The 25317-nt window shown below is 43.3% G+C and overlaps 4 protein-coding genes across 4 annotated transcripts; 3 read left to right on the forward strand and 1 right to left on the reverse strand.

Moving 5' to 3' along the window:
• Positions 1-3542: 3542 nt before the first annotated feature.
• Positions 3543-5045, forward strand: LOC112085377. Its single transcript, XM_024154588.1, has one exon. The coding sequence runs from the start codon at positions 3543-3545 to the stop codon at positions 5043-5045; it is 1503 nt and encodes a 500-aa protein (XP_024010356.1).
• Positions 5046-5747: 702 nt separating this feature from the next.
• LOC112085378 lies at positions 5748-7968 on the forward strand. Its single transcript, XM_024154589.1, has 3 exons — positions 5748-6221; positions 6281-7242; positions 7611-7968. The coding sequence occupies exons 1-3, from the start codon at positions 5748-5750 to the stop codon at positions 7966-7968; spliced, it is 1794 nt and encodes a 597-aa protein (XP_024010357.1).
• A 1735-nt stretch (positions 7969-9703) lies between these two features.
• On the reverse strand, positions 9704-12294 carry LOC112085379 (uncharacterized protein At3g60930, chloroplastic-like). Its single transcript, XM_024154590.1, has 4 exons — positions 11406-12294; positions 11159-11314; positions 10547-11112; positions 9704-10474 (listed from the first exon to the last, which is right to left on the reverse strand). The coding sequence occupies exons 1-4, from the start codon at positions 12292-12294 to the stop codon at positions 9704-9706; spliced, it is 2382 nt and encodes a 793-aa protein (XP_024010358.1).
• Positions 12295-23076: 10782 nt separating this feature from the next.
• On the forward strand, positions 23077-23382 carry LOC18014597 (auxin-responsive protein SAUR15). Its single transcript, XM_006397125.1, has one exon. It carries the CDS (start codon positions 23077-23079, stop codon positions 23380-23382), a length of 306 nt encoding a protein of 101 aa, XP_006397188.1.
• Positions 23383-25317: the final 1935 nt, after the last annotated feature.

Consider the following 25317-nt stretch of genomic DNA (forward strand, 5'->3'; position numbering starts at 1 on the left):
CAAGCATATATATCGATTAGGATTTCTATTGTTATTAGCCATATTCTGGATCTCATCTTTTCTAAGTTGTTCATAAAGCATGAGAGTAGACTCATGACATATTCTCTGAGCCTAGAATCGATCAGAGCCACGAGAGTGCTGTATCAGATCATCCGTACCTAGCTTCAGAAGAACATAGTCGTTATAGGAGTCGAGAGCTACCTATAGAGAAGATGTGAGCAGACGAATTCAATGTTCAATGCATGATCTTAAGTTTAGCATGAGAGCGGGATTTAATTAATAGATCTAAGAGATTAGTTGATTAAGGTGATGACAGTTGGTTAATCATACATATGTATATTCTAGTTCAATGCAGATTCCCAGAAACAGATGAAGATAAATCGCCCGGAAGCTAATTGGAAATGCCATCATACATCGATTAGAGTAACCCGGAGAAGTCTAAATCGCCACCTATGAGTTTAAGAGTCTTTAGTTTGAGTCTATATGCTTTGGGTTGACGATTTATTTCTCCATGGTAACTATCATATAGCACCAGATCCACACCGAACTATGACCTCGTTCTATATGTCCATCAAATGAAAGTTTAAGATCTATATCCCCACGAAATGATAGTTCGAATCCTTATTCCCCATGGGTGTTGGTTTTTATGGTTTGTGACGGTTTACGATCTAAACCGAAGAGTTAAACCATTAATCAGCAAAACCTAACAAAAAAAAAACCGACCCGAACAAAAGAAAACCCGACCTCCCCATTTTGGTCCGAAAATCCCCAAATCGAAGAATACACTAAGAACCCTAAAATCGATTCTGGAAAATTGATTGTTCTAATCTGTAATTTCTAAAATCGAGGATAAGTATACTGTCATGGGTTCATATTTGAATGTAAATCATAGTCTATTTCTTCTATTTCGTGGTCCAAAATTTTCTCGACTTCAGTTGCATCTCGATCGACTTCTTCTTCATCGAAATCGTCTTCGCCAAGCAGACGACGAACGACTAACGCCATCAAAATCGACTTCACCTCTTCTTTCAGCTTTAATTTTCGAATTTGATTTCTAGGGTTCTACGATTTGGGAATTTTTCTAATTTGGGGATTTCAGTGTTAGGGTTGGGAACAGGTTTTGACTGTATTTGGGTTTAATAGGTTTTCTCGGTTTATTATTACTAATCGGGTCATAATCCGGATTGTGATTGGTTTATCTACCCTTATACATGGTTTAGGTTTGTTTCGAAAACGGTAAACCACCTAAAACCGAGCTTAATGGGGTTTTAGATTTCGAACTTTTATAATGTGGGAATAATCGTGGGGATATAGATCTTAAACTTTCATTTAATATAAATCGTCAACCCATATGCTTTAGATGTTCTTTTAACAATTCATCCTGCGTTGCATTTCTTGTGAATATTAGATTAGGTTTAGTTTAGGATCTTAACCAAAAACCCCAAAAACTTTTATTGGTTTATGAGTTTGCTTACTTCCAGTTTGTTGTTTCTCACAGATTAGACATCCTCCATGTGGATCGACACCCTAAATCCTACAACGTACATCTGTGCACTTGCAAACACTAGGGTTTTATAAATTTAAAACTTTTGGAGGACCAACGGGCTTGTAAAAAAAATAACCCTAGGCCCGCAAGCCCATCAATATATCCATCAGAAATGTCGGGATTTAATTACCTGACAATTCTTTTCTTTTTCCTCATTTCTGCTGTTATTATTTTTTTCCCCATCGCAATTTCTAGCGATTTTAGATGATTCTCTGGCGATTTCAGGCGGATTCTGGCGGGTTCAACTGCAATTCTTGTTGGGGTCGGTTTTCACCCCAAGTAGATAAACCACCTCAGAATGGCTAAGTATGGAAGAAAGATAAGTGGGAGAGCCGTGGTCGCCAAGTGGGAGAGCCGTGGTCGCCAAGTGGGAGAGCCGTGGTCGCCAAGTGAGAGAGCCGTGGTCGCCAAGTAGGAGAGCCGTTCTCACCATGACAAGTGGAGAGCCGTTCTCACCAAGACAAATGGGAGAGCCGTGCAGATAGGCCAGTAGGGAGAGCCGTGAAAGAAGACAGGTGGACCGAGCGGCATCGAAAGAAATGGGCCGAGCCCCACTTCAACACGTTTGGGCCGAGCCGTGTATCGGTGCGGTGGGCTAGATCATGTCTCCATGGCAAGTGGGCCGAGCCGTGAAGAAGGCTAGATGGGCCGAGCCGTAAAGAAGCTTGGACGGGCCGAACCAAAGCCTTGAAAGATGAAGCCCATGGAAAACCCTAGGCGAGATGCAAAGGCGGTCAGCCGCACGAGGCGATAAGGAAATATTCCGAAAATCTCGCCCGAGATTTTTGGCTATGCGGTTTAGAAAGTTAGTATAAATATATGATGTATGCAATTCATTCCGCCAACTTTGGCAACCCTAAGCAATAAGGACTAAACACTTTACAGCAATAAAAATCCTCTTTTGATCTTACTGTTCTTGCGATTACCCTAGAAGTTTCAGATCCCTTAGTTTCTCTTCACAAATTCTTGGTTGTGCGAGTTTTGGCTCACACAATTTGGCGACGTCTGTGGGGAAAACGAAACTTTCTTACTCTAAATCGACAAGGCTTTAAGATCCGAAGAATATGGCGAGCAACGCTAACGATGATAACAACAACACCGGTAACGGCGCGGGGAAGGACGCTCCAGCATCAGGCACAACAACGGCGACGACCGAAACCCAAGAGGAGATGCGATACATGATGGCTACGTTGATGAAAAAAAATTGACGACCAAGACAAAAGAAACAAGGCGATTACGGTGAGGCTCGACGCGATGGCGGCTGAGCGACAACACTCGACTTGGAGAGCCGAAATCCCCGACCCGATGGATGGAATTCGGAGACGCTTCGATTTCTCGACACCCGCAGAAGCCTCAGGGAGTGGCGCAAGAAATTCCTCGGTTCTTCGTCCCCTCGACGAACGTACTCCCACAGCAACCCGAATCAACATGACCGAGCCGCCTCCACTACGCCGGAACTCCAGGCGACGAGCCGGTGAGGAAGAGGACGATGCGATTGACGTAGACGCCCAGCAGAACGACGAAACCACGAATCCTCAACAAACTGGCTCAGCTCGCCGAATTAGTCAAGAAGAACTCGCCTTGGCACTGAACGGCATCCGGACTGACGAAGTCTTCGATCCGACCCGTGGCGATAATCCAACCGAGGTGGAAGAAAACCTCCAATGGATCGAGCAGGCAGAACGCGAAGACGAGCCGAGGCGAGAGGAGCGGGAGTGACCCCCCCAATCAAAGGGAATGACTCACGCACAAACTCTCGAGCTCAAAGAGCTGCGAGCCTCGATGGCTCGGACAGTGGCTGAAATACGCGCCATGAAATCTCAAGTGCACAACGCGACGAGCGCCGCGCCCGAAATCGACCGAATGCTTGAAGAAACTCAAAGAACCCCGTTCACTGCAAGAATCACGGAGGCCAGGATTCCCGAGCCGGGGAATGTGAGAATCCCGTTCTACGAAGGAACAACCGACCCAAAAGCACACCGCATTTCGGATAGCAATGGGACGAGCCTTCACGAAGAACGCCGCTAAACTCACCGAGCGCAAAGTGGATGCCGGATACTGCCTGCTCTTCGTGGAACATCTCAAAGGAGCCGCGCTCGAATGGTTTTCGAGGCAGGAGCGCAATTCGATCAGCGGTTTTCAACAGCTCTCCGCTTTGTTCCTCAAACAATACTCGATGTTCATGGACAGAGGAATAAGCGACAAGGCTGCGCTCGAGGCTCTGAAACGATCTTTGTGGTACAAGTCTGAGTTCCGACGAGAGATGGCTCTCAACAGGCCGCAAACAATTCAAGACGCTTTGCACCGATCATCAGACTTCTTCGTGAACGAAGAGGAGATGAAAAACTTAGACGAGCAGTATGAAGCAACGAAAGCAGCAATCCGAAGCTCAATTTTGCCGCGCCCCACGAAGAAGGGCAACCCATCAAACAATACAACAACGTTAAGCTCGGATGAACCTAGAAGCGGAGGAGCCCATAACTACCAGGTGGGTGTCGAACGCGGAAGAGGAGAGCCGCACAACAACACTTGGGTGAGAAAGTCCGCCAACTACGACGAGAAGGCTTTCTGCGAGTATCACCAGACGTACGGACACTCAACGGCTCAATGCAGAACTTTAGGAGCAAAGCTCGCAGCTAAGATGGCAGCGGGAGAGCTCCAAAACGCGGTCAACCTCAAAGACCTCGTCCCAAACGAACAACAAGAGAGAGCCGAGCCGAGCGGCACGGCGGAACCCGCAAATCCTCCCAGACGAGGTGATAACTCCAAGCGTGACAGGAGAGGCGAACCTGAAGAGCGATCCGAGCCGAGGCAAAGGATCAATATGATCATGGGTGGATCCCAGTACTACCAAGATACCGTATCCTCCATCAAAGCCTATCAGCGTCGAGCCGAGGCAAAAGAGAATTGGACAGAACCAACCGACGTCCCAAACACAGTGATCTCCTTCGCCGAGGAGGAAACGGCAGGAATCGATCGACCCCACAACGATCCGTTGGTGATCGAGTTAACAATCAGGGATCATGACGTATTAAGGGTGCTCATCGACACTGGAAGCTCGGTAAACGTCATCTTCAGAGAAACGCTCCAAAGAATGGGAATCGACCTCTCCGAGGTGGAAGCAATCCCCAAACCTCTAACCGGATTTTCAGGAGAAACGACGATGACTATGGAAACGATCAGACTTCCCGTGGTAGCTGGCGGAGTCACTAAGATCGTCGAATTCTGCGTCACTGATCACCCAGCAATCTACAATGTGATCATGGGAACTCCCTGGATCAACGGGATGCGGGCAGTACCCTCCACTTACCATATCTGCCTCAAATTCCCAACTCCATCAGGCGTCAAAACGATCTGGGGGAATCAGAAGGAGTCACGAATGTGCTGCCTAGCCGAGCACAAGCTGAGGAACGCCGTCACCGACGCGCGAGCAGACATAGACCGCAAAAAGATGAAGACAGACAGAGAGCCTGCGAACGAGCTCTCCAAACTCTTATAGCAATTACAGATCGCGGAGAGCCGCGAAACACGCACCGAGCCGGTATATGACGCAGTGGACTCGGTGTGCATAGACGAGGCGCATCCGGAGCGATGCGTTGAAATTGGAACACAAGTAGGAGAGCCCCTGAGAAGCAAGCTCCTTTCCCTCCTCAATGAGAACATCAACACCTTTGCCTGGACAGCGGAAGATATGCCAGGCATAAGCATCGACGTAACCTGTCACGAGCTGAATATGGATCCGACCTTTAAACCAGTCAAGCAGAAAAGAAGGAAGCTCGGCCCCGAACGAGCTAAAGCAGTGAACGACGAAGTCGAGAGGTTACTCAAAGTGGGATCAATCGCCGAGACCAAATATCCGGACTGGCTCGCAAATCCGGTGGTCGTGAAGAAGAAGAACGGCAAGTGGCGGGTCTGTGTGGATTTCACTGACCTCAACAAGGCGTGCCCAAAAGACAGCTTTCCTTTGCCACACATCGACCGGCTCGTCGAAGCCACTGCAGGAAACAGGTTGTTAACATTTATGGACGCTTTCTCTGGCTACAATCAAATTCTGATGCACCCTGATGATCGGGAAAAAACGGCGTTCATAACCGATCGCGAGATATACTGCTACAAAGTCATGCCGTTCGGGCTCAAGAACGCAGGAGCAACGTATCAACGGCTCGTCAATAAAATGTTCGCGGCTCAGCTCGGAAAAACCATGGAAGTGTACATCGACGACATGTTAGTTAAATCACTCAAAGAGGAAGACTACGTCGCGCATCTACGGGAATGCTTCGAACAATTGAACAAGCACGACATGAAACTAAACCCGGCGAAGTGCAGGTTTGCGGTCACCTCGGGAGAATTCCTCGGCTATCTGGTAACTCACCGAGGCATAGAAGCAAACCCCAAGCAAATCAAGGCGCTAATTGAGATGCCCTCTCCAAGGACGAAGTGCGAAGTGCAAAGGCTCACAGGTAGAGTCGCCGCGCTAAACAGGTTTATTTCCCGCTCCACAGACAAGTGCCTGCCCTTCTACGACACCCTCCGAGGAAACAAGAAATTTGAGTGGGACAAACGGTGCGAGACGGCTTTCCAGGAATTGAAGAGTTATCTGGCGAGCCCACCAATCTTAGCAAAACCAGTCGAAGGAGAGCCACTCTTCCTCTACATCGCAGTGTCTGCTACAGCTGTAAGTGGAGTGCTTATCAAAGAAGAACGGTCCGAGCAAAAACCCATTTTCTACATCAGCTAGACACTGACCGACGCCGAGACTCGCTACCCCCAGATCGAGAAGGTCGCCCTAGCCGTCGTAGTCTCGGCTCGCAAACTGCGGCCGTACTTTCAATCACATTCGATTGTCGGCTCGCCAAGTGGGCGATAGAGCTAAGCGAATACGACATCGAGTATCGGAATAGGTCGTCTGCAAAGTCACAGGTGCTCGCAGATTTCCTCATTGAACTTCCCGCCGAAGCAACGAACGAGCCGACTCTAGATGAAGTGTGGACGCTGCACGTCGACGGCTCGTCGTCTAAACACGGCTCGGGAATAGGAATCCGCCTCACCTCTCCCACCGGAGAAATATTGGAGCAGTCTTTTCGCCTGAACTTCCACGCCTCGAACAACGAAGCAAAATACGAAGCACTGATCGCCGGCATACGACTAGCGCAGGGAATCGGAGTTCGAAAGATTAGAACCTTTTGCGACTCACAGCTCGTAGTATGTCAATTCAACGGAGAATACGAGGCGAAGGATGGACGAATGGGAGCTTACCTCAGAGTGGTCCGAGAGTTGGTACAAAAGTTAGATGAGTTCGAACTCACGCGCATCCTCCGAGGAGAAAACACCTCGGCCGACGCCTTGGCAGCACTCGCCTCGACCTCGGACCCAGACCTCCGACGAACGATCCTAGTTGAATTCATCGAACGTCCTAGCATTGAAGAGGTGGAAGGAGTTTGGTTGATAAATCCTCCCGAACAAGAACCAGAGGACGACAAAGCCATTCCTATGGACGAAGACTCTCAACCGGCCGAGCCAGAGTACGGCTGCGACAAAGAATGGCTCGGAGTTATCCGAGTGTATATCGCCGATGGAGAGTTGCCAATTGACAAATGGGAAGCCCGCAAACTAAAAGCTCAGGCCGCACGATATGTCCTCGTCGATGGCGAGGTGTTTAAATGGAGATTTTCAGGGCCTCTCATGACATGCACGAGGTGCACAGCGGCGCGTGCGGGAACCACTCCAGCAGAAGGTCTCTCGCTATCAAGATAAAACGGCACGGCTATTTCTGGCCCACGATGGTCAAGGACTGCGAGAAATTTACGGCGAAGTGCGAGAAATGTCAGCGGCACGCTCCAACAATTCATCAACCTACCGAGTTGCTCTCGTCAATTTCGTCACCTTATCTGTTCATGAGATGGTCGATGGACATCGTTGGACCTCTACATCGCTCAAAGCAGAAGCGTTTTCTGCTCGTCCTCACGGATTACTACTCCAAGTGGGTCGAGGCCGACTCTTACGCAAGCATAAAGGATGTTCAAGTCGAACATTTCGTCTGGAAAAATATCATCTGCCGCCACAGGGTCCCTTACGAGATAGTCACCGACAACGGATCCCAGTTCATCTCAACACGCTTCGAAGCCTTCTGCGAAAAGTGGAAAAACCGCCTCAGCAAATCTACGCCAAGATACCCTCAAGGGAACGGACAAGCCGAAGCAGCCAATAAGACGATTCTCGACGGTCTGAAAAAAAGGCTCGACGCCAAGAAGGGACCGTGGGCAGACAAACTCGATGGAGTCTTTTGGTCTCATCGGACAACTCCGCGCCGAGCCACCGGGGAAACTCCATTCGCTTTGGTCTACGGATCGGAGTGCGTAATTCCCCCGAAGTGGATTTCCCAGGTATCCGACGAAGACTTCTACCAGGACAGGAGGGCTTGAACCACTTAATGATGCTAGATGAGCTCGACCTAATCAACGAGAAGCGCGATCAAGCCTTAATTCGAATCCAGAACTATCAACAAGTGACGGCGAGATACTACAACAAAAACGTTCGAAGTCGAAGATTCAAAACAGGGGAGCTCGTCCTCCGAAAGGTCTTCCAAAACACTGCCGAGAAGAACGCAGGAAAGCTCGGAGCAAATTGGGAGGGTCCTTACAAGGTCACAAAAGTGGTTCGTCCAGGAGTCTACGAACTCGCGACACTAGCTGACGAGGCGATTCTAAGATCGTGAAACGCAATGCATCTGAAAAAATACTATCACTAAGGATGCAGCACGACCAGCATGAACTACGGGATGGCTTGATGCCTGCAAAGGGTACGTAGGCAGCCCGTCTTCGGACGGGTTCAGCTGTCCCCCCTCCTAAAAAGGGGGGGGGGGGAGTGGGTACGTATACACATACCTCCTTTAACTCTACTATTTTGACTTGCTCACTTAGGAACGTCGCCACTTCGGCATATTCTCAGTTCGTTTTTAATCATCTACTTATTTCACTTTTACCCTTGATTTCTGGTTCGTTTATTATCGCTTCGGCTAGCTTCACATTGTAACAAGCTCGGATTTTTGAATTCTTTAACTCACCACTTCGGCATGATATCATGACCTGATTACCTCGGACCTTTAACGGTCCTCAATTTCAGTACGGCAAACTAAGCCTTCGAACGCCTCGTCTCGTTGATGGCCACAACGGGGCAACAAGTACAAAGTTCTCTAAACGGACTTTTACCACCTTTTCTAGGACGAGGGTACAAGTTACATCCTCTACGGATAAAAATCAAAGCGCGCTATACAAATATCAGACCAAAAACGTATCAGGTCACCACGGTTTACTATCGCACACGAGAATATAAGTCGAGACTACATCGCTTTCTCTAAAACCGAAGTAAAACTGTTAAACCCGGATAAACATACTCGTCCTCTCGAGAACACCGGTCCATAGACAGGTTCGATAACACTTCATCCTTGGCTAACAAAAGCAAAACGCCTCGTCGTTTTCACGGCTCGGCACCATTCAAAACAAAAACGCCTCGTCATTTTCACGGCTCGGCACCATTCAAAACAAAAACGCCTCGTCGTTGTCACGGCTCGGCACCATTTAAAACAAAACCGCCTCGTCGTTTTCACGGCTCGGCACCATTCAAAACAAAAACGCCTCGTCGTTGTCACTGCTCGGCACCATTCAAAACAAAACCGCCTCGTCGTTTTCACGGCTCGGAACCATTCAAAACAAAAACGCCTCGTCGTTTACATGGCTCGGCAACATTCAAAGCGAAAACGCCTCACCGTAAACACGGCTCGGAATTACCAGCAAAGATTTGCCTAAACATTATCACGTAACACTCTTTTACTATCAAAGATTTGCCTAGAACCTAAACGAGGTCCTTAAAACAATTCATCCCTTAGCCCATGTTTCGGTCAATTTCGAAAATACAGTTAAGGAAGAAATCAAAATCGCTCTCAACATAACAGCCTTCGTCCTTGACAAGTTTTCGTAAACATTTTTACGGATTAATGGACAAGTAAGTCCGAAAACGGCTAAGGAAAATATATTCATTAAGCGAAAATAAAGAGTCGGGTGGATAAAGCCGTCTAGGCACAGAACACATAAAAGTTCAAAAGAGAGCGGATAAAATCCTAAGTACAGAAGCAAGCAAGAAAAATTTGTGAGCCAAAACTCACGCCGCGGATTGCGTTTCACGATCGGCGAGAAGGTTCGAGGGAATCGGCGTACCCGCGTTCGAGCCATTCGGGTCCACAACGCCTAAATTGGCCGCTGTTTCTTTGAGCGGCTCGTTGCCGAGGGTGGTGTCGACCGAGTTCGGCGATACGGGAGGGTAATACAGTTCGCCCCGAATCTCGGAAGCAATACGCTCGTACGCCTCATCGTCGGCATACTCACTCTCCCAGCTTTTCAGCTTCGCCTCCTCGTCGTCAAGCGTCGGGGCATCCGGCTTCTTTAGGTCGGCAACCATCGCAAGATTGCCCTTGATCTGTCCCAGATTGTTCTCATCATTTTTGGCCTTCTCGAGCTTGACCAAACCCTCCTCCACCTTGGCAAGGCGTTCCTGAAACTTCGCCGTCAGCTCGCGCCTCGCCTCCTTCTTCGCGCGTTTGACCTTGGCTTCGAACAGCGCGTCTTTGGCCTCGATACGCCTTTTAAGCAACGCCACCTCGGCGCTTTTGGCTCTCCTTGCTTCCTCCAGGCGAATCACCGAGGCGGAAACTTTGTTCACGTCTGCTCGGAGAACTATCTTCTCCTCTTCCAACCTCGACACTCGGGTCATCGCCTCGGTGAGTTTCCCCTTCGCTGTCGCGGCTTTGTTTTGCGCCTCTTCCAGCTTCACCTTTGACGCCGCGGTCTCATTTCGAGCCTCGTCCAAGCGACGTTCGACCTTAGACAGGTCTGCCTCATACTCGGCCATCAGGTCGTTAATAGCCGCGACAAACTGCAAAAAACAAACTCGCGTTAAAACTTAGCAAAAGTTTACGAAAATAAAGGAAAGCGAATAGAAACGTACCTTGGTACCACGCTGCGCCATCGCGCCATATGACCTCGGCCTCCTCAGCTTCTCCGGAGGAGGAAGACGCGTGTTCGCGTTATTTACACGCGAGAACATGACGGCAGAAGCGTCGGGGTCGTCAACAACCAATTTACGCGCGGCAGGGTCCCTGGGCGTCGGTTTCCGCCTCTTCTTGGACGGCTCGTCCTTTTGGACGGCGACGCCTTTCCCCTTGTCAGTAGCCGAACGTTTTCGGCTAGAGTCATGCTTCTGGACGACCGAAGTCGGTGGCCTCGTCGACTTCGGGAGGGCCAGGATGGCGGATTGCGAAGGAGTCTTACTCCGCGCCGCCGAGCCGTCCCCGGACACCTCGGGGATAATTTTGCCCGGTTCCACCTCGGGCACTACATCTTTCTCAGCCGCCTCGGCAGTGTCGCCTTCTGCGGCTCGGAGGGTCGGGTTGAAGGACGGCCTCGGTTTGTGCTGGGACCACCTCGGCTTGCGCCGGAACCGCCTCGGTTTGCGCGCGAGCCGCCTCGGCAGCTCGTCTAGCGGCTTCCTCTTCCTCGCGCCTCTTCCTTTCTCTAAGGGCGATCACCACCATCTTCTCCCGGGTATCTCTCGAAGAACTTGAGGACGAATACCTGACGGGGACTCCGGCAAGGATGGCTCGCGCGTTTTCTACTCTTTCGAGGGTGAAGTTTTTTCTCCAATTAACCTTCCGCGCCGAAAGAGAGTCTCGAACAGTAAAGAGGTCGTCGGGAATCGGGGGAAGATAGCACTGAACTGCAAAACAAAGCAAAAAAGCAAAAGTTTCAGAAAAGGAAGAGAATATCAACTGAATCTCCGAGTCGAGGCAAAGCTTCGGGTCGGCTACCAAGTGGTCCCCAAGCAGTCTTGGTTCGGTGAACGTAATCTTCGCCGACCGACGCCTCGTTCACCAAGACGTAGAAGAAGCGTTTAGTCCAAAACTGATCCTTGCTGGGAAAACCGCCAATAATCCGTCGCTTCGGCTTGTTGGAAATATAGAACCTATTTCCTTTCGGAGCTTTTCTGATTTCCAGCAAGTTCAGCAGGTGATTCAGCTCGATGTCAAGACCGCATTCGAAGCTTCGGACTAAAATGCCGATCATATGCCGTAATCCCCTCGGCATAATCTGCCCAATCGAGATCCCGTGTTTCCAAAGGTATTCGAGGATCACTCCGGGGATCGGGAACCAGAGAAAGCAAAGCTCGAAGAACGCCTCGTACAGTGTGAAGTGATTCTCCGGAGGCTTGTCGGCTCGGTCGCTCTTCTCGGGAACGACAAACTCCACCGCCTCGGATATCCCGAAGCGATGCCTCAACGCCTCGAGCGACTCAAGGGAAGAAAGCGTAGAGCCAGGCGGATCAGGCTTTTGTCTTTTAACTCGTGGTCCTCGCCCAGATGTGGAAGCGCCTCGGGACGCCATGAGACGTTCCAACTCGAACTTCGCCTCGAGTAGGTCAAAGGGAAATGCTTCCTCCTCGGCTTTTACTATGGCGCGATTAACACCTTCATCAGAAATCGGGTCCTGGGGACGGCTCGTCGAAGCCAACGGCTCGTCATCTGCAGAACCCTCGTTTGATGGATTCGCGTCATTCGACGCCTCGTCAGATGAACTATTGGAAGGGTTCGGCGAAACAGACGCCTCGGAGGATTCTGTTGAACTTCTCGCCTCGGCATCTACGCGGCTCGGCTCGTAATGAAAAAGCGAGTCCAACGAATCGTCGGAGCGGCTCGACATGATTTACAAGTTATACAAGAATTACAGAAGGACTCGGCGAATCTCTGCCGGAAAAAGATCTAGGACGGCGGAGACCTCGGAAACCCTAGCCGGAAAATAAATAAACTAGAGAGAGAAAGAAGAGAGAAGGGAGAGCTACCTTTAGTGAAAATGAGTGAGTCTGGAAATAATGAGGAAGAGTGAAGGAGCTCACCTATTTATAGAAAAAACGAAGCGCGTGAATTCCGCGTAAACCTCGGGAAGCCGTCCAACAGAGCGTGGGATCCGCGGTGAACTGGCTATACCGGACTGCGTCGTTGGCACGCGCCGAAAGATCAGGAATTTCCTCTCGGAAGACCAACAGTCAGGGTACCCAGGTTAACGGAACGGCTCAGTATTGACTCTTTCTCTCTTGAATCGCCTTGTCGTTAACGAAACGGCTCGGTATTGAATCTGTTCTCTTGAAACGCCTCGTCGTTAACGAAACGGCTCGGCGTTGAATCTGTTTCCTGAAACGCCTCGTCGTTAAAGAAACGGCTCGGCATTGACAATCTTTCTTGATACGTCTTGCCGCTAACAAAACAGCTCGGCACGAGCTTTCTCTCGAAACGCCTCGCCATTTATTCCGCTCGGCATAACCTCCTCAAATCACCTCGTCAGGGGCTATCACTATTAAAAAAATCGCCTCGTCCTTAATCTTGCCTCGGCATCTTTGGTACCATCTCGAACACCTCGGCATCCTCGGCACTCCTTGGGAACGCCTCGGCGTCTTCATTCCCAAAACGCCTCGGCGCCTTCATTCCCAAAACGCCTCGGCGCCTTCATTCCCAGAACGCCTCGGCGTCTTCATTCCCAAAACGCCTCGGCGTCTAACTCAGTGGTTTATCCTACAGTCGGAAATAATGGACCTCGTCACCCTCGCCTCCGAAACTGACGAGCTGGAGGGCTAACTGTTGGGGTCGGTTTTCACCCCAAGTAGATAAACCACCTCAGAATGGCTAAGTATGGAAGAAAGATAAGTGGGAGAGCCGTGGTCGCCAAGTGGGAGAGCCGTGGTCGCCAAGTGGGAGAGCCGTGGTCGCCAAGTGGGAGAGCCGTGGTCGCCGAGAGCTGTGGTCGCCAAGTAGGAGAGCCGTTCTCACCATGACAAGTGGAGAGCCGTTCTCACCAAGACAAATGGGAGAGCCGTGCAGATAGGCCAGTAGGGAGAGCCGTGAAAGAAGACAGGTGGACCGAGCCGCATCGAAAGAAATGGGCCGAGCCCCACTTCAACACGTGGGCCGAGCCGTGTATCGGTGCGGTGGGCTAGATCATGTCTCCATGGCAAGTGGGCCGAGCCGTGAAGAAGGCTAGATGGGCCGAGCCGTAAAGAAGCTTGGACGGGCCGAACCAAAGCCTTGAAAGATGAAGCCCATGGAAAACCCTAGGCGAGATGCAAAGGCGGTCAGCCGCACGAGGCGATAAGGAAATATTCCGAAAATCTCGCCCGAGATTTTCGGCTATGCGGTTTAGAAAGTTAGTATAAATATATGATGTATGCAATTCATTCCGCCAACTTTGGCAACCCTAAGCAATAAGGACTAAACACTTTACAGCAATAAAAATCCTCTTTTGATCTTACTGTTCTTGCGATTACCCTAGAAGTTTCAGATCCCTTAGTTTCTCTTCACAAATTCTTGGTTGTGCGAGTTTTGGCTCACACAATTCTCCTCATTCCTCTCCTAATGCTTCTATTCCACAGATTGAAATGTCTTATGGGTAAGATTTCATCCTTTCTTTCTAAATTTTTTTTTTCTTCTATGATTAAATTAGTTCTTTGTGAATTAGGTTGATTTGTTAGGTTTATTTGTTAGATTTATTTGTTAGTATATAGGTTATAATGTTAGTTGAATGGATATTAATTTTGGATTTGAAAAAGTAAGGGTTTATAAATTATATATAAATTTGTTGGTTTAGGGATTTTATTAGTTTATGGAATAGATAGAAATTTGTTGTTTTAGGTTTTGGAAAATTGAATGAGATTATGAAAATTAGTAGTATAATTATCAAAATATTAAAACTATATTCTAATAGTTTTTATTTATTTATTATTATTTTTATTGCAAAAATGATTTTTATTATAAAAAAAATATTTGTCTTTATAATTAGATTATATTTATTAATTTTGATTATTAAAATTTTTATTTATATATTTAAATCCGTCAGGAAATATTCGGTAGTATTTTAAATTATATCCGTCGAAAACCGGTCGGGAATATAGCTCATCGGGAAGTCGTCAGAATTTTTCGGCCACTCAGTCCATCAGAAACTCATCGGGTTTATGCCTGTCGGTTCTTCATCGGGATTTTCCTGAAAAAGTAATTTATTGGAAACTCGTCAGAAATTACCGACAATTTTCCGAAATTTTTAATTCCCGACGCCATAGGCCTGATGGGTCAAATTTGTCGGGAATTTTTTAGAATTGGCATTTTCCGATGGTTTTCCGTCCGTTTCCGCAGTCAGGAATCGGATGTTTTCATGTAGTGGTACACTTGACCGCACAGCCACTGGTTCTTCCGGAACTTCTCTTGTGAGCGAGGTGTAACTCTCTTATGCGCTGTCTCCCGGGTTCTGAGTCCAAATCTGAAAGGAAAGAAAAAAAAAACCTGTTATTAGACCAGCGTCCATAAGTTGTTTTTATACTTGAAAACATTTTAAAAGACATTTAAGAAAAACATTTTTCGCAAACATTTATGAAACATGAGAACAACCCTTCTAGAACGTAGCTAGAGTGATCTAAATCATGGGTTCTGATACCAAATTGTAATATTCTTATCCCAGGCTTCATAGAAAATTGAAAAATCATGCATGTTAGATTGATGGTCTAATCCTATTTGGTTAGCCACCTGATTTGGTCTCTTGGTGAGAAACACATGATTGCCCGGAAAACGCCCAAGTAACAACAACAAAAACAGACTTAAACTGATCCATTTAACTTGAAAGGGCAACAGGAAGAAACAGGGATGAGTAATTGGATTACTCAGTGAGGATGAGTCTTAGGGAGGCCCACAGTTCACCATTCAACAATACAGAAATTTACTATACGAAAGTCTAATCCTAAAGCTCAAACAATTAATTTCATTATCATTTCTCAGCTCATATCCATTTTCATTTAGTGTCACCTTTCTACTTAACAAGTACTTATCTACACAGGGTACCCCACAATTGTACCACAACAGGAGCTATTGCTCTGCCTCCCGAAAAGGTGTGTCTCGAGGACACTTCACTTACTCGACACCCGATCCTGCCTTCCCGAAGGACCAGACGAATTGGCCTGCCATCAAACTGGGTCACACAGACAATCTTGAGGGTTTGCCATTACCTTTCTGGTGTTGAGAACTAATGACTCCTATGGGCATTCCTTAGCCCCAGCAAACAATATTCGCACTATATGAGTTGCCTATGATGGACACCTAGCAATTCTAATAAAATCAATCGTCCTTTAACAATCACCAATCAATACCGGTTTTTTGTACTACTCATTTCTATTTATCTTAGATTTATATTCAATACTAAGTTGTCATGATGGAACATAAAACAAGTCATCAAACAAGGTTCCATTTATCATAGATGTATATTAAATACTAAGTTGTAACGATGGAACATAAAACAGGTCATCAAACAAGGTTCTATATTCTAGGGTTTTATTATTCTTAATTCCATATCCATTTACTTGTCTCGCCATCAACCAGCAACCATCAATGTCTATAAACCCTAACATTCTAACAATAGTGTACGCTTTGGTTTAAGAAAAGACTAACTATAATCAAAACTCATATTTAAAAATAGGGTGAGGGGAAACAAGTCCTCACTTTTGTTTTTTTGGTTAAAGTTTCAATACAACATTTCCCCATTTCTTTTTTTTAAAGGCAGATCGGATACAGTGATACCCAACAAGAAAATAGCAATAACTTCTGGAATGGATCTCCGATCAGGACAAACTTAGGCTTTTCAGAGAGTTCAGACTCGAGAATTCACTGATATGTATATCATTATGTGGATCTTCATGGTTTTCCGGGAAAACGTTAAGCAAGACGGTGGCTAGGGAAGAGGAAGGCGACAAAAAACAGGAGGCTAGAATTTTTTTTTTTTCTAAAAACAGGATGCTCGTATCGCTTCATCAGTCTTCCCGAACTAGTCTATTGAAACCAATTACGCGTACAATAAATTAGGGTGGTGTGGGATAAGGAAATTCAATTGGCTGTCGTACAACAAAGTGGGCAGATGATTACATGTTTAATATCTGACGATGAACAAGATGAGGAAATACTCTGCTCATTCGTTTATGCATCAAATATTGTTTCAGAAAGGAAGTTGTTATGGGAAAAGATCAAGTCGCTCCAAACATCAAATGTTTACAAAGACAGAACATGGATGATTTGTGAAGATTTTAATGAAACTATGTCTACTGATGATCACTAGAGTCCATCCTCTGTGGACGCACAGGGCTCTTTAGATTTTCAGAATGTGGTTCGGTATTGCTCCTTGACAGATATGGGTCACCATAGCCCCTGGTTCACTTGGAGTAATAAGAGAAGTGAAGGCTTGATTCACAAGAATTTAGATATAGTTCTAATAAATGAAGACTGGCTGCTGAATCAACCCAGAACCTATTGTGTTTTCGAAGCAGGAGGTTGTTCTGATCACTTGAGATGTTCGGATTATTTTAGATAACAAAAGACTAGATATTAAGAAGCCTTTCAAATTCTTAAACTCGTTAGCTCAATCTCCAGAGTTTATATCCACGATCAAAGCAGAATGGGATCAATCTAGACCCCTTTTTCACTCCACATCGGCTCTCCATAGGCTTTCTAAAAATCTTAAGGCTCTGAAGCTGAAGCTGCGCACCATGTCAAAACAGAGATTTGGTGATCTGGAAAAGCGCACAAGGAAGCTTATAGTAATTTATGCAGCAAGCAGGAGGCAAATGCGCAGAATCCGACGACTGCGGGTTCAGAGGATGAGAATGCAGCTCTTGCTAGATGGGAGTGCTTGTATGATACTTTCAGAGCAGTCGAGGTCTCCGGCAAGGCTATGGACTTTCGCCTTACCTATTTGTGCTCTGTATGAATGTTCTCTCGAGAATGTTGAATATTGCAGCTGCAGAGGGTAGATTTGGTTACCACCGTCATTGTTCAAAGCTGAAACTTACCCACTTATGTTTGCAGATGATCTCCTGGTTTTCACTGATGGAAAACTTAGCTCGATTGAAGGCATAGTGAAGGTATTCGATGATTTTGCCGCTATGTCGGGTCTTAAGATTAGCATACAGAAGTCCACCATCTACCTATCTGGTGCATCAGAGGAGCATCGGGTATCAATTGTGGATCAGTTTCCTTTTGCCATAGGCACACTGCCATTGAGATACTTCGGGCTTCCGCTTATGACAAACCGCATGTCAAAAGAAGATTATGTCCCTCTAGTGTCTACTATACGAAAGAGAATTGGTTCATGAACGGCTAGGCATCTCTCCTATGCTGGTCGTTTGCAGCTTCTTTCTATTTGTAGTATCAGGGCTTACCAACTTCTCGATGTCAGCATTTTGTCTCCCTAGTAGCTGCATTAAAGAGGTGGAAGCTTTATGCAGTGCTTTTCTCTGGTCAGGCCCTTCACTAAACCATAGAAAAGCAAAGGTTGCATGGCAGGATATTTGTAGACCCAAAGCAGAGGAGGCTTGGGTATTCGATCGCTAAAATAAGCCAATAGAGTGTGTTGCTTGCGGCTTATTTGGAGAGTATTGTCGAACAATTCATCCTTATGGGTTCTATGGACAAAAGATCATCTGCTGTGGGGTCACTCCTTCTGGTCTGTACTCATACAACCCGCTAATGGCTCATGGACATGGAGGAAAATGCTTAAATCATGAGAACTCGCTGAAGACATGCCAAGTGAGAGCGAATAATGGAGAGGAAACTTCATTTTGGTTTGATGTTTGGAGTTCACTAGGGAGGTTAATTGCATCACAGGAGCATAGGGATTCATATCTTTTGGTGTTCCGGTATATTCCTCCTTAGGTTTAGATTTGATTTGGCGACACCACCGTCGGAGACGACATCGTCATGACGTTTTTAATGATATCGAAGCAGCAATCATGGAGGCAGCATTGCAAAGAAACAATCGAGAGGATCAGCACTTATGGAGGACAAAGTCAGGTAAATATTACCCTACCTTTTCCTCAAAGCATACATGGCACAATATCCGCAGCTCTGCAAGTCGGAAACCATGGAGTAAGATGGTCTGGTTTCCATCTGCGACACCAAAGTTTGCCTTCATCACTTGGCTTACAATCCTGGATCGCCTGTCTGTTGGAGATAGGATGATGCATTGGGGTCATGGAGCCTCAACGGCTTTATGCCTAAACCCAATGGAAACGAAGCAACATCTTTTCTTTGAATGCAATTTCTCGCATGAGGTGTGGAGTTCACTCACAGGATTTATGGTGATCGATACACAAATTTATGGGAAGATATTGTTGATCTACTAACATCAAACAGGTTGAACAGAGTGACTCTGTTTCTAGCTAGATATATCTTCCAAGCTGCGATATCCACACTTTGGAGGGAGCGTAATGGGCGTCGACATGGAGACATTTTGTGCTCAGCTCAGCAGTTGGTAATCACTTTAGACAAAACAATGCGCTATAGACTGAGCTCTCTGCGTCTGGCTGGCAATTTTGATTACGATGAGGGACTTGAAGTATGGTTTGAAGCTCGAAGATAAAACATCTTTATTGGGACAAATCTCTTGATTCTGTATTAGCAAATGACTTTATTTCTTTCATTTTTTTTAGGAATAAATGTAAAGAAAACAATTTTTTTAAAAATATAACTTAACATATTTCCAAAAAAATATATATAAAAGGGAGATTAAAAAATAGTATTTATAAGAAATAAATTATATTAGTTGGGCTTGGACTGATGGACTTTTGGAGTAAAAACAAAAAACAAATCATTTAAAACTAACCGAAATTAAAATATATAAAAATTTTGAGAACCAAAAATCTAGATACTACATTCGCCATTCAATTTTTCTTTTTTCCTTTGTTTTTCGTCAAAACTTCAATTGCTTTGGACACATGAAAAAATGAAAACACAGATCAACCCAAAAAAAAAAATCATCTCGTATTAAAAATTTAGTAATTGAAACAGTATGTATAACAGACTCCGTACATAAACGAAAGGGAAGGACGTCAGCATAAATTTCTATAATCCAAAACAGTATGGTCGCTTCATTCTCAGATCTATACCGTCCATAACCCTATTCAGTCTTCATGCCTACTATATCCATCTATCCATATATATGTATATATATGTAGTTTATTATTAGGTATGATTTCTCTCTTTTAGTTTTCAATAGCTCCCTATCTGAGTGGCATCTTTTTTTTTTGTTAAATCTATTATTACCGAGTATGCAACGAGAGAGGGAATTCGAATTTAGTAACTCTAATTGTGCACTATATAGATGGTATGGTAATCGTATTTAATCATAAAAAAAATTTGATTGTGTAATCAAATGTCTTAAGAATTTAAACATAATGAATTTTCTTAGCATCTTTATTCAATGAGTAGTCTTTCCTTTACCTCACTCATTATCCATGTTTTCTATCTTTACTTTGGTTTATTAATCTGCTGCGTCTTTGCTTATTTAAGTTCTTAATTATTTAAAAAAAAATTCTTTCTTTGAACTGTTTTTTGCTTAATTTAGTTTATGTTTGAATCTTAGTAGCTTAAGTCACAAAACCAAAAAAAAAAACAATTATTCTTAGCTTAAGTAGTTTGATCATAGCTTAGTGTGTTATTCCTCCTGTTTTTGTATGGATCGGCCCTTCAACACTAACTATTGTACCTTGCATTTCTGGTATATAGTTTTGTAAATTGTGATGTAAAGCTTATGACTTATTAAAGCTTTTCCCATAAGGAGTTTAAATAGTGGTTATCATCATGAGATTCGCCAAAAATTGAAATACAAAATCCAACCTCAACAGTAAGTATAAGTTAAATGAATCTTTTGAATAGACTATAATTTAATGATTTTTAGTTTAGTTAAGTGGACACTCTAGGAAAGAGATGCCTGTTAAGTGGACACAATTAGTAACTCTAATTGTGCACTATATAGATGGTATGGTAATCGTATTTAATCATAAAAAAAAATTGATTGTGTAATCAAATGTCTTAAGAATTTAAACATAATGAATTTTCTTAGCATCTTTATTCAATGAGTAGTCTTTCCTTTACCTCACTCATTATCCATGTTTTCTATCTTTACTTTGGTTTATTAATCTGCTGCGTCTTTGCTTATTTAAGTTCTTAATTATTTAAATTTTTTTTCTTTCTTTGAACTGATTTTTGCTTAATTTAGTTTATGTTTGAATCTTAGTAGCTTAAGTCACAAAACCAAAAAAAAAGACAATTCTTCTTAGCTTAAGTAGTTTGATCATAGCTTAGTGTGTTATTCCTCCTGTTTTTGTATGGATCGGCCCTTCAACACTAACTATTGTACCTTGCATTTGTGGTATATAGTTTTGTAAATTGTGATGTAAAGCTTATGACTTATTAAAGCTTTTCCCATAAGGAGTTTAAATAGTGGTTATCATCATGAGATTCGCCAAAAATTGAAATACAAAATCCAACCTCAACAGTAAGTTTTAGGTTTAGAAAAAAATCATTAGAAAAAGCAAATTTTATTATCAAGAGAGAGAAAAAAATACACAATTCCTTTGGATTGCTTGGTATATTTAAAAGATAAGGAATGAGAAAGTATTTTCGAACATTAATACAAATCCACAAATAATATTAAAAATGGCAAAAACAGAGGCAGTACTATGGGAGGAGGCCCAATTACCCGAACAGAATTTAACACCTACAATTCCAGGTGACCCAACAAAATTATCAATAATGACAGAGTATGATGGATGGTGATGTTATATTGATGGCTTCTAGATTACAGATTTAGTAGCAGGTTTAGGATGGTATTACTTTAAAGAATGAACTATGAAAATTACTATGGGAACACAAAATGTGCGGCGGAGTTTTTCTCCTTTGCATGCAGAGATGGAAGTCCCTATATAGGCTATGCATTGTATGCTAGAGAATCAAAGGATGTCAGTAGCATTTGTAACAGACTGTTTAGGGGTAGAGAAGATGGTGTTTACACCCGAAGAATGGCCAGCGTTTGCTTTACATCTGGAGGATATTGAGAAGATGAAGAACAGATTCAATTTTTCTCGATATCGCACATCTCATGCGCAAAAAAATTGAAGGCAGACAATCTAGCAAGAAGTGCACAGGTCTACTTTTATGAAGTTATTTATGTAAACTCAGTACCACCGGTTTGGTTTGTCGAACCGTTCTAGATATTAAACTATCAAGAAAAAAAAAAAAAAAAAGCAAATTTTATGAGAAAATTCGGTAAGTGAACTACTCGACGGTTACATTCACGATCAATAATTAGTCAGTTAGCAGAGGTTTAGATCACGTCTTGATTATAAATTCACAAAAAAAAAAAGACAATAAGTTAGATAAACCACTCTGTATTCTTTTTTTGCCTCATACCGTCACTATTTTTGGCGTATATGAAGGAATGTAAAAAACCTTATCGGATAGTATAAATTAAGTGAATGGAGAAGTATGGAGACAAGGATCATCCTCTATGAGCAGTAGCAGAAACCATGTGCTTTTTCTCAGTCACTTTATCGTAGCTCAATCTATGACCCATTTTATAATAACCACACATTCTCTCTCTATCTCTCTCTCTGTCTCACATACGTAAGTCCTCAGGAATGGTTAGAAAAATTAATGTCATCGACTTTCACTAAGTCAATTATTCTCCCCACAATCATCGTTAGGACCTAGCTATAGCTAGCCAAGCTACGAACATATACAAACTCATCACACATATTGACATATATAGATGTTATCTTCTTAAGTCCCTTATCCTTATAACAGTTTAAAGAATTTACCCATGTGTACTTATATTTGTATTCCTACGCTCTATATATTAACGTTATGCTTTTGAACCACGAATTGATTTATGTTCTCTTATGTTTATTTGTAATAGAAAATCTTAAACTCAGAAGAACATTGGGTTCTTTAGATGTAAACTCGAAATCAAAGAAACTTTATAAAACTCCAACGGAATTACTTTAATCGATTAAAATATTATTTTAGCTTTATTTTGATTGTATGTTCCAATACTATATAATAATTGGGATATACCGTATACGACGACATGACATTTCGTAGAGCCGCCACAAAGTGTATATATTTTGATGATTAAGAAGTTTTGGACCGATATATACACTTTCCCAGACCTCGAATCAGAAATGTTACATGGTTTCGCTCTCAATACCATTTCCACCACAAATATTACTAAATATGATCCAAGTTTAGATAACTATAAGCCAACGACTCATAGCTCCTTATAAAAATGATTAGGTACAATGTTTATAGATTGATGGTTAACACTATGTAGATCTTTGATTATGGTTTTCATTAGTAAGTTTGTACCGTTGTACAACGTGTTTTTGTCTTACAAACTGAACCTATATCGTGTATGTATAAAATGTGTGTGAATGTCTTCTAGATGGCACACATTTCCAAGCCCTACAAACAAATAAATAATATAAGTACCTAGACGTATATATATAAGCACCCAACTTCCAAAGCAAAGTGAAAAACACAAAGATCCCCACAAAATCCGTTAATGTCTCTGTGACTCATCACACGCAAAACGAACTATTCACTATATAATACGGTGTATATAACTATGCCTAAAAAGGTCTTTGATATGCACTTCCACAAAGAAGAAGAAGAAGATGATACTGGAGAGATCAAGATATCGTCCTCAAAAACACCGAGAGGGCATTTCGTGGTTTACGTTGGTACTACGATGAAGTTGGAAAGATTCGTGGTCCCGACAAGGTTTCTGAAGAGCCCTTATTTCCAGAAGCTTCTAGAAAAGGCGGCGGAGGAGTTTGGTTACGCGGAGGCTCACCGTAATAAGATCGTCTTGCCCTGTGATGTTTCTAGTTTCCGAAGTCTCGTCATGTTCCTGACTTCTTATGACAAGTGACATTAACCGCATAAGCCCATTACTACGTCCTTTGAATGATAAAATGGTTATAAGTATCTCATTTGTTATGTGTTATAATTTCAATCGTATAATGTACTATATATTCTAACTTAATTCACCTACGAGTGTAAGATATTTCTTTATCATACGTTATATATCAGTTCAACGTGTTTTTGCAGTTTGCTTGCTAAGTTAACTCTACGTTAAACCTGATTACGTATTCTCAACCAAGTATATACTTAAGACATTTTTTCTTCAAAACCTCTTCTAAAAAATCAAAAAAGAACTTAGCAGGTGGAAAATATGAAGAAACCTTAAGAGTATTAAAATGGCTTTTTTTATGAATTTAAAAATTGAAACGTTTTCCTTATGCATAAACATGAAAGCTAACCAAAGACCTGTACATTAAGGTTATACCAAACTAATGAAACATACAATAAGATAGTAACTAATTACAAGATATGCCACTCTCTCAATACCCCCTTGAAGTTGGAATGTGTACATCACAAATTCTCAAATTAAGAAAAGGTGCATCAAACTCTTTTCCATTCATAAGAATGTCGTCCACCTGCTTAGATATGGAGACATGGCAAGCTACGTATATGTTCAGACATAGCGAGCTCCGTAGATGTGAAGGCAATTATGAGTGCAAATGGTCCCACGTATTATCTCAGTACATAAGAAATGATATTTCACTTCGATATGTTTTTGTCATTTTATGAAAAATTATTTTTACAATGAAGAGGAATAGGAGCCAAGCAGTCAATTGAGAAGTCTATTAAATATAGATTTATTATAAGTTTCAATTCAAAACTATTGTCGATAAGTGAATTAATTCATACCCATTATATTATTTATACCTCATCTAAATTCCTGATCTGAGATATTCTATTCTTACATGCTCCCTTGAGATGAGATGATGGTTAATTTGTCTAAACCATTTATCTCGATAATCCTAGTATAGGATTTAACTCAGGTTAGCTCAGTGTAACTATTTCAGATCAGACAAATTTCAGTTAAAGTCGGCTAGAGCATCTCCATCGCAGAGTCCGGGTTTTATCAGTTTTTTAAATAGTAAAGTTATGAGAAGAGAGAAAGAAGAAAGAGAATCTCTAAAAAAAATATCATTTAAAAATAAATTAAAAAAAAAAGGAGAGGAGGAAAGAGAGTGTGACGCCACATATATTTAAAAATAAAAAACAGGATTCTTAAATAAGTGGTTTTGTGAGAATATCCACATCTGAAATTGAAAGAGATCTTGGATTATATATAAGGGATTTAGACTATCTATTCATTGCCAATAAATTTTGAGTTGAAAACCCATAAAACTTAACATTGTATCAGAGCTCGATCACACGATGTCCAATTAAAAACTGAAATCAATCCGGCCCATCGAAAGAGGTCCGATTGATCTTAATCAAAATCGGTCTGGCCCGAATTAGTCGACCGATTTTACTCGAAATTAACATCGAGATTAATGGCTATATGGGTCATTATCTCGAGGGGTTTTGTGAGAATATCCCACATCTGAAGTTGGGAGAAATTTTGGGTAATATATAAGGGATTTGGACCAATTCACTCATTTCCAATTGGTTTTGAGTTGAAAATCCAGGAAACTTAACATGGGATCAGAGTCCGATCACCCGCTGCTCAATTTAAAATTGAAACCTATCTGGCCCATAAAAAGAGGCTCGACTGATCTTAATCAAAATCGGTCTGATCCGAATTAGTCAACCGATCTTACTCGAAATTAATCCTATGTGATGGGATATTATCAAGATTAATGGTTATACGGCCATTATCTCGATGGAGCGTGTGAGAATATTCCACATCTGAAGTTGTAAGAGATCTTAAGTAATATATAAGGAAATTGGACTAATTCACTTATTGCTAATTGATTTTGGATAATGAATGGATTAGTCCAAATCTTTTATA

The sequence above is a fragment of the Eutrema salsugineum genome, unplaced genomic scaffold, assembly GCF_000478725.1.
Source record: "Eutrema salsugineum unplaced genomic scaffold, Eutsalg1_0 scaffold_3, whole genome shotgun sequence".
Lineage (NCBI taxonomy): Eukaryota > Viridiplantae > Streptophyta > Magnoliopsida > Brassicales > Brassicaceae > Eutrema > Eutrema salsugineum.

Excerpts from the sequence above, each read along its gene's own strand:
- LOC112085377 (XM_024154588.1), top strand. The coding sequence starts at position 3,543 with ATGGGACGAGCCTTCACGAAGAACGCCGCTAAACTCACCGAGCGCAAA.
- LOC112085378 (XM_024154589.1), top strand. The coding sequence starts at position 5,748 with ATGGAAGTGTACATCGACGACATGTTAGTTAAATCACTCAAAGAGGAA. Across the intron at positions 6,222-6,280 it reads TCGCAGTGTCTGCTACAGCT|CTAGACACTGACCGACGCCG; the intron begins GTAAGTGGAGTG and ends TTTCTACATCAG. Across the intron at positions 7,243-7,610 it reads CCTCTCATGACATGCACGAG|GGTCCCTTACGAGATAGTCA; the intron begins GTGCACAGCGGC and ends CTGCCGCCACAG.
- LOC112085379 (XM_024154590.1), bottom strand. The coding sequence starts at position 12,294 with ATGTCGAGCCGCTCCGACGATTCGTTGGACTCGCTTTTTCATTACGAG. Across the intron at positions 11,315-11,405 it reads GACTGCTTGGGGACCACTTG|TTCAGTGCTATCTTCCCCCG; the intron begins GTAGCCGACCCG and ends TTTGTTTTGCAG. Across the intron at positions 10,475-10,546 it reads TGGCGCAGCGTGGTACCAAG|TTTGTCGCGGCTATTAACGA; the intron begins GTACGTTTCTAT and ends TGTTTTTTGCAG.
- LOC18014597 (XM_006397125.1), top strand. The coding sequence starts at position 23,077 with ATGCCTAAAAAGGTCTTTGATATGCACTTCCACAAAGAAGAAGAAGAA.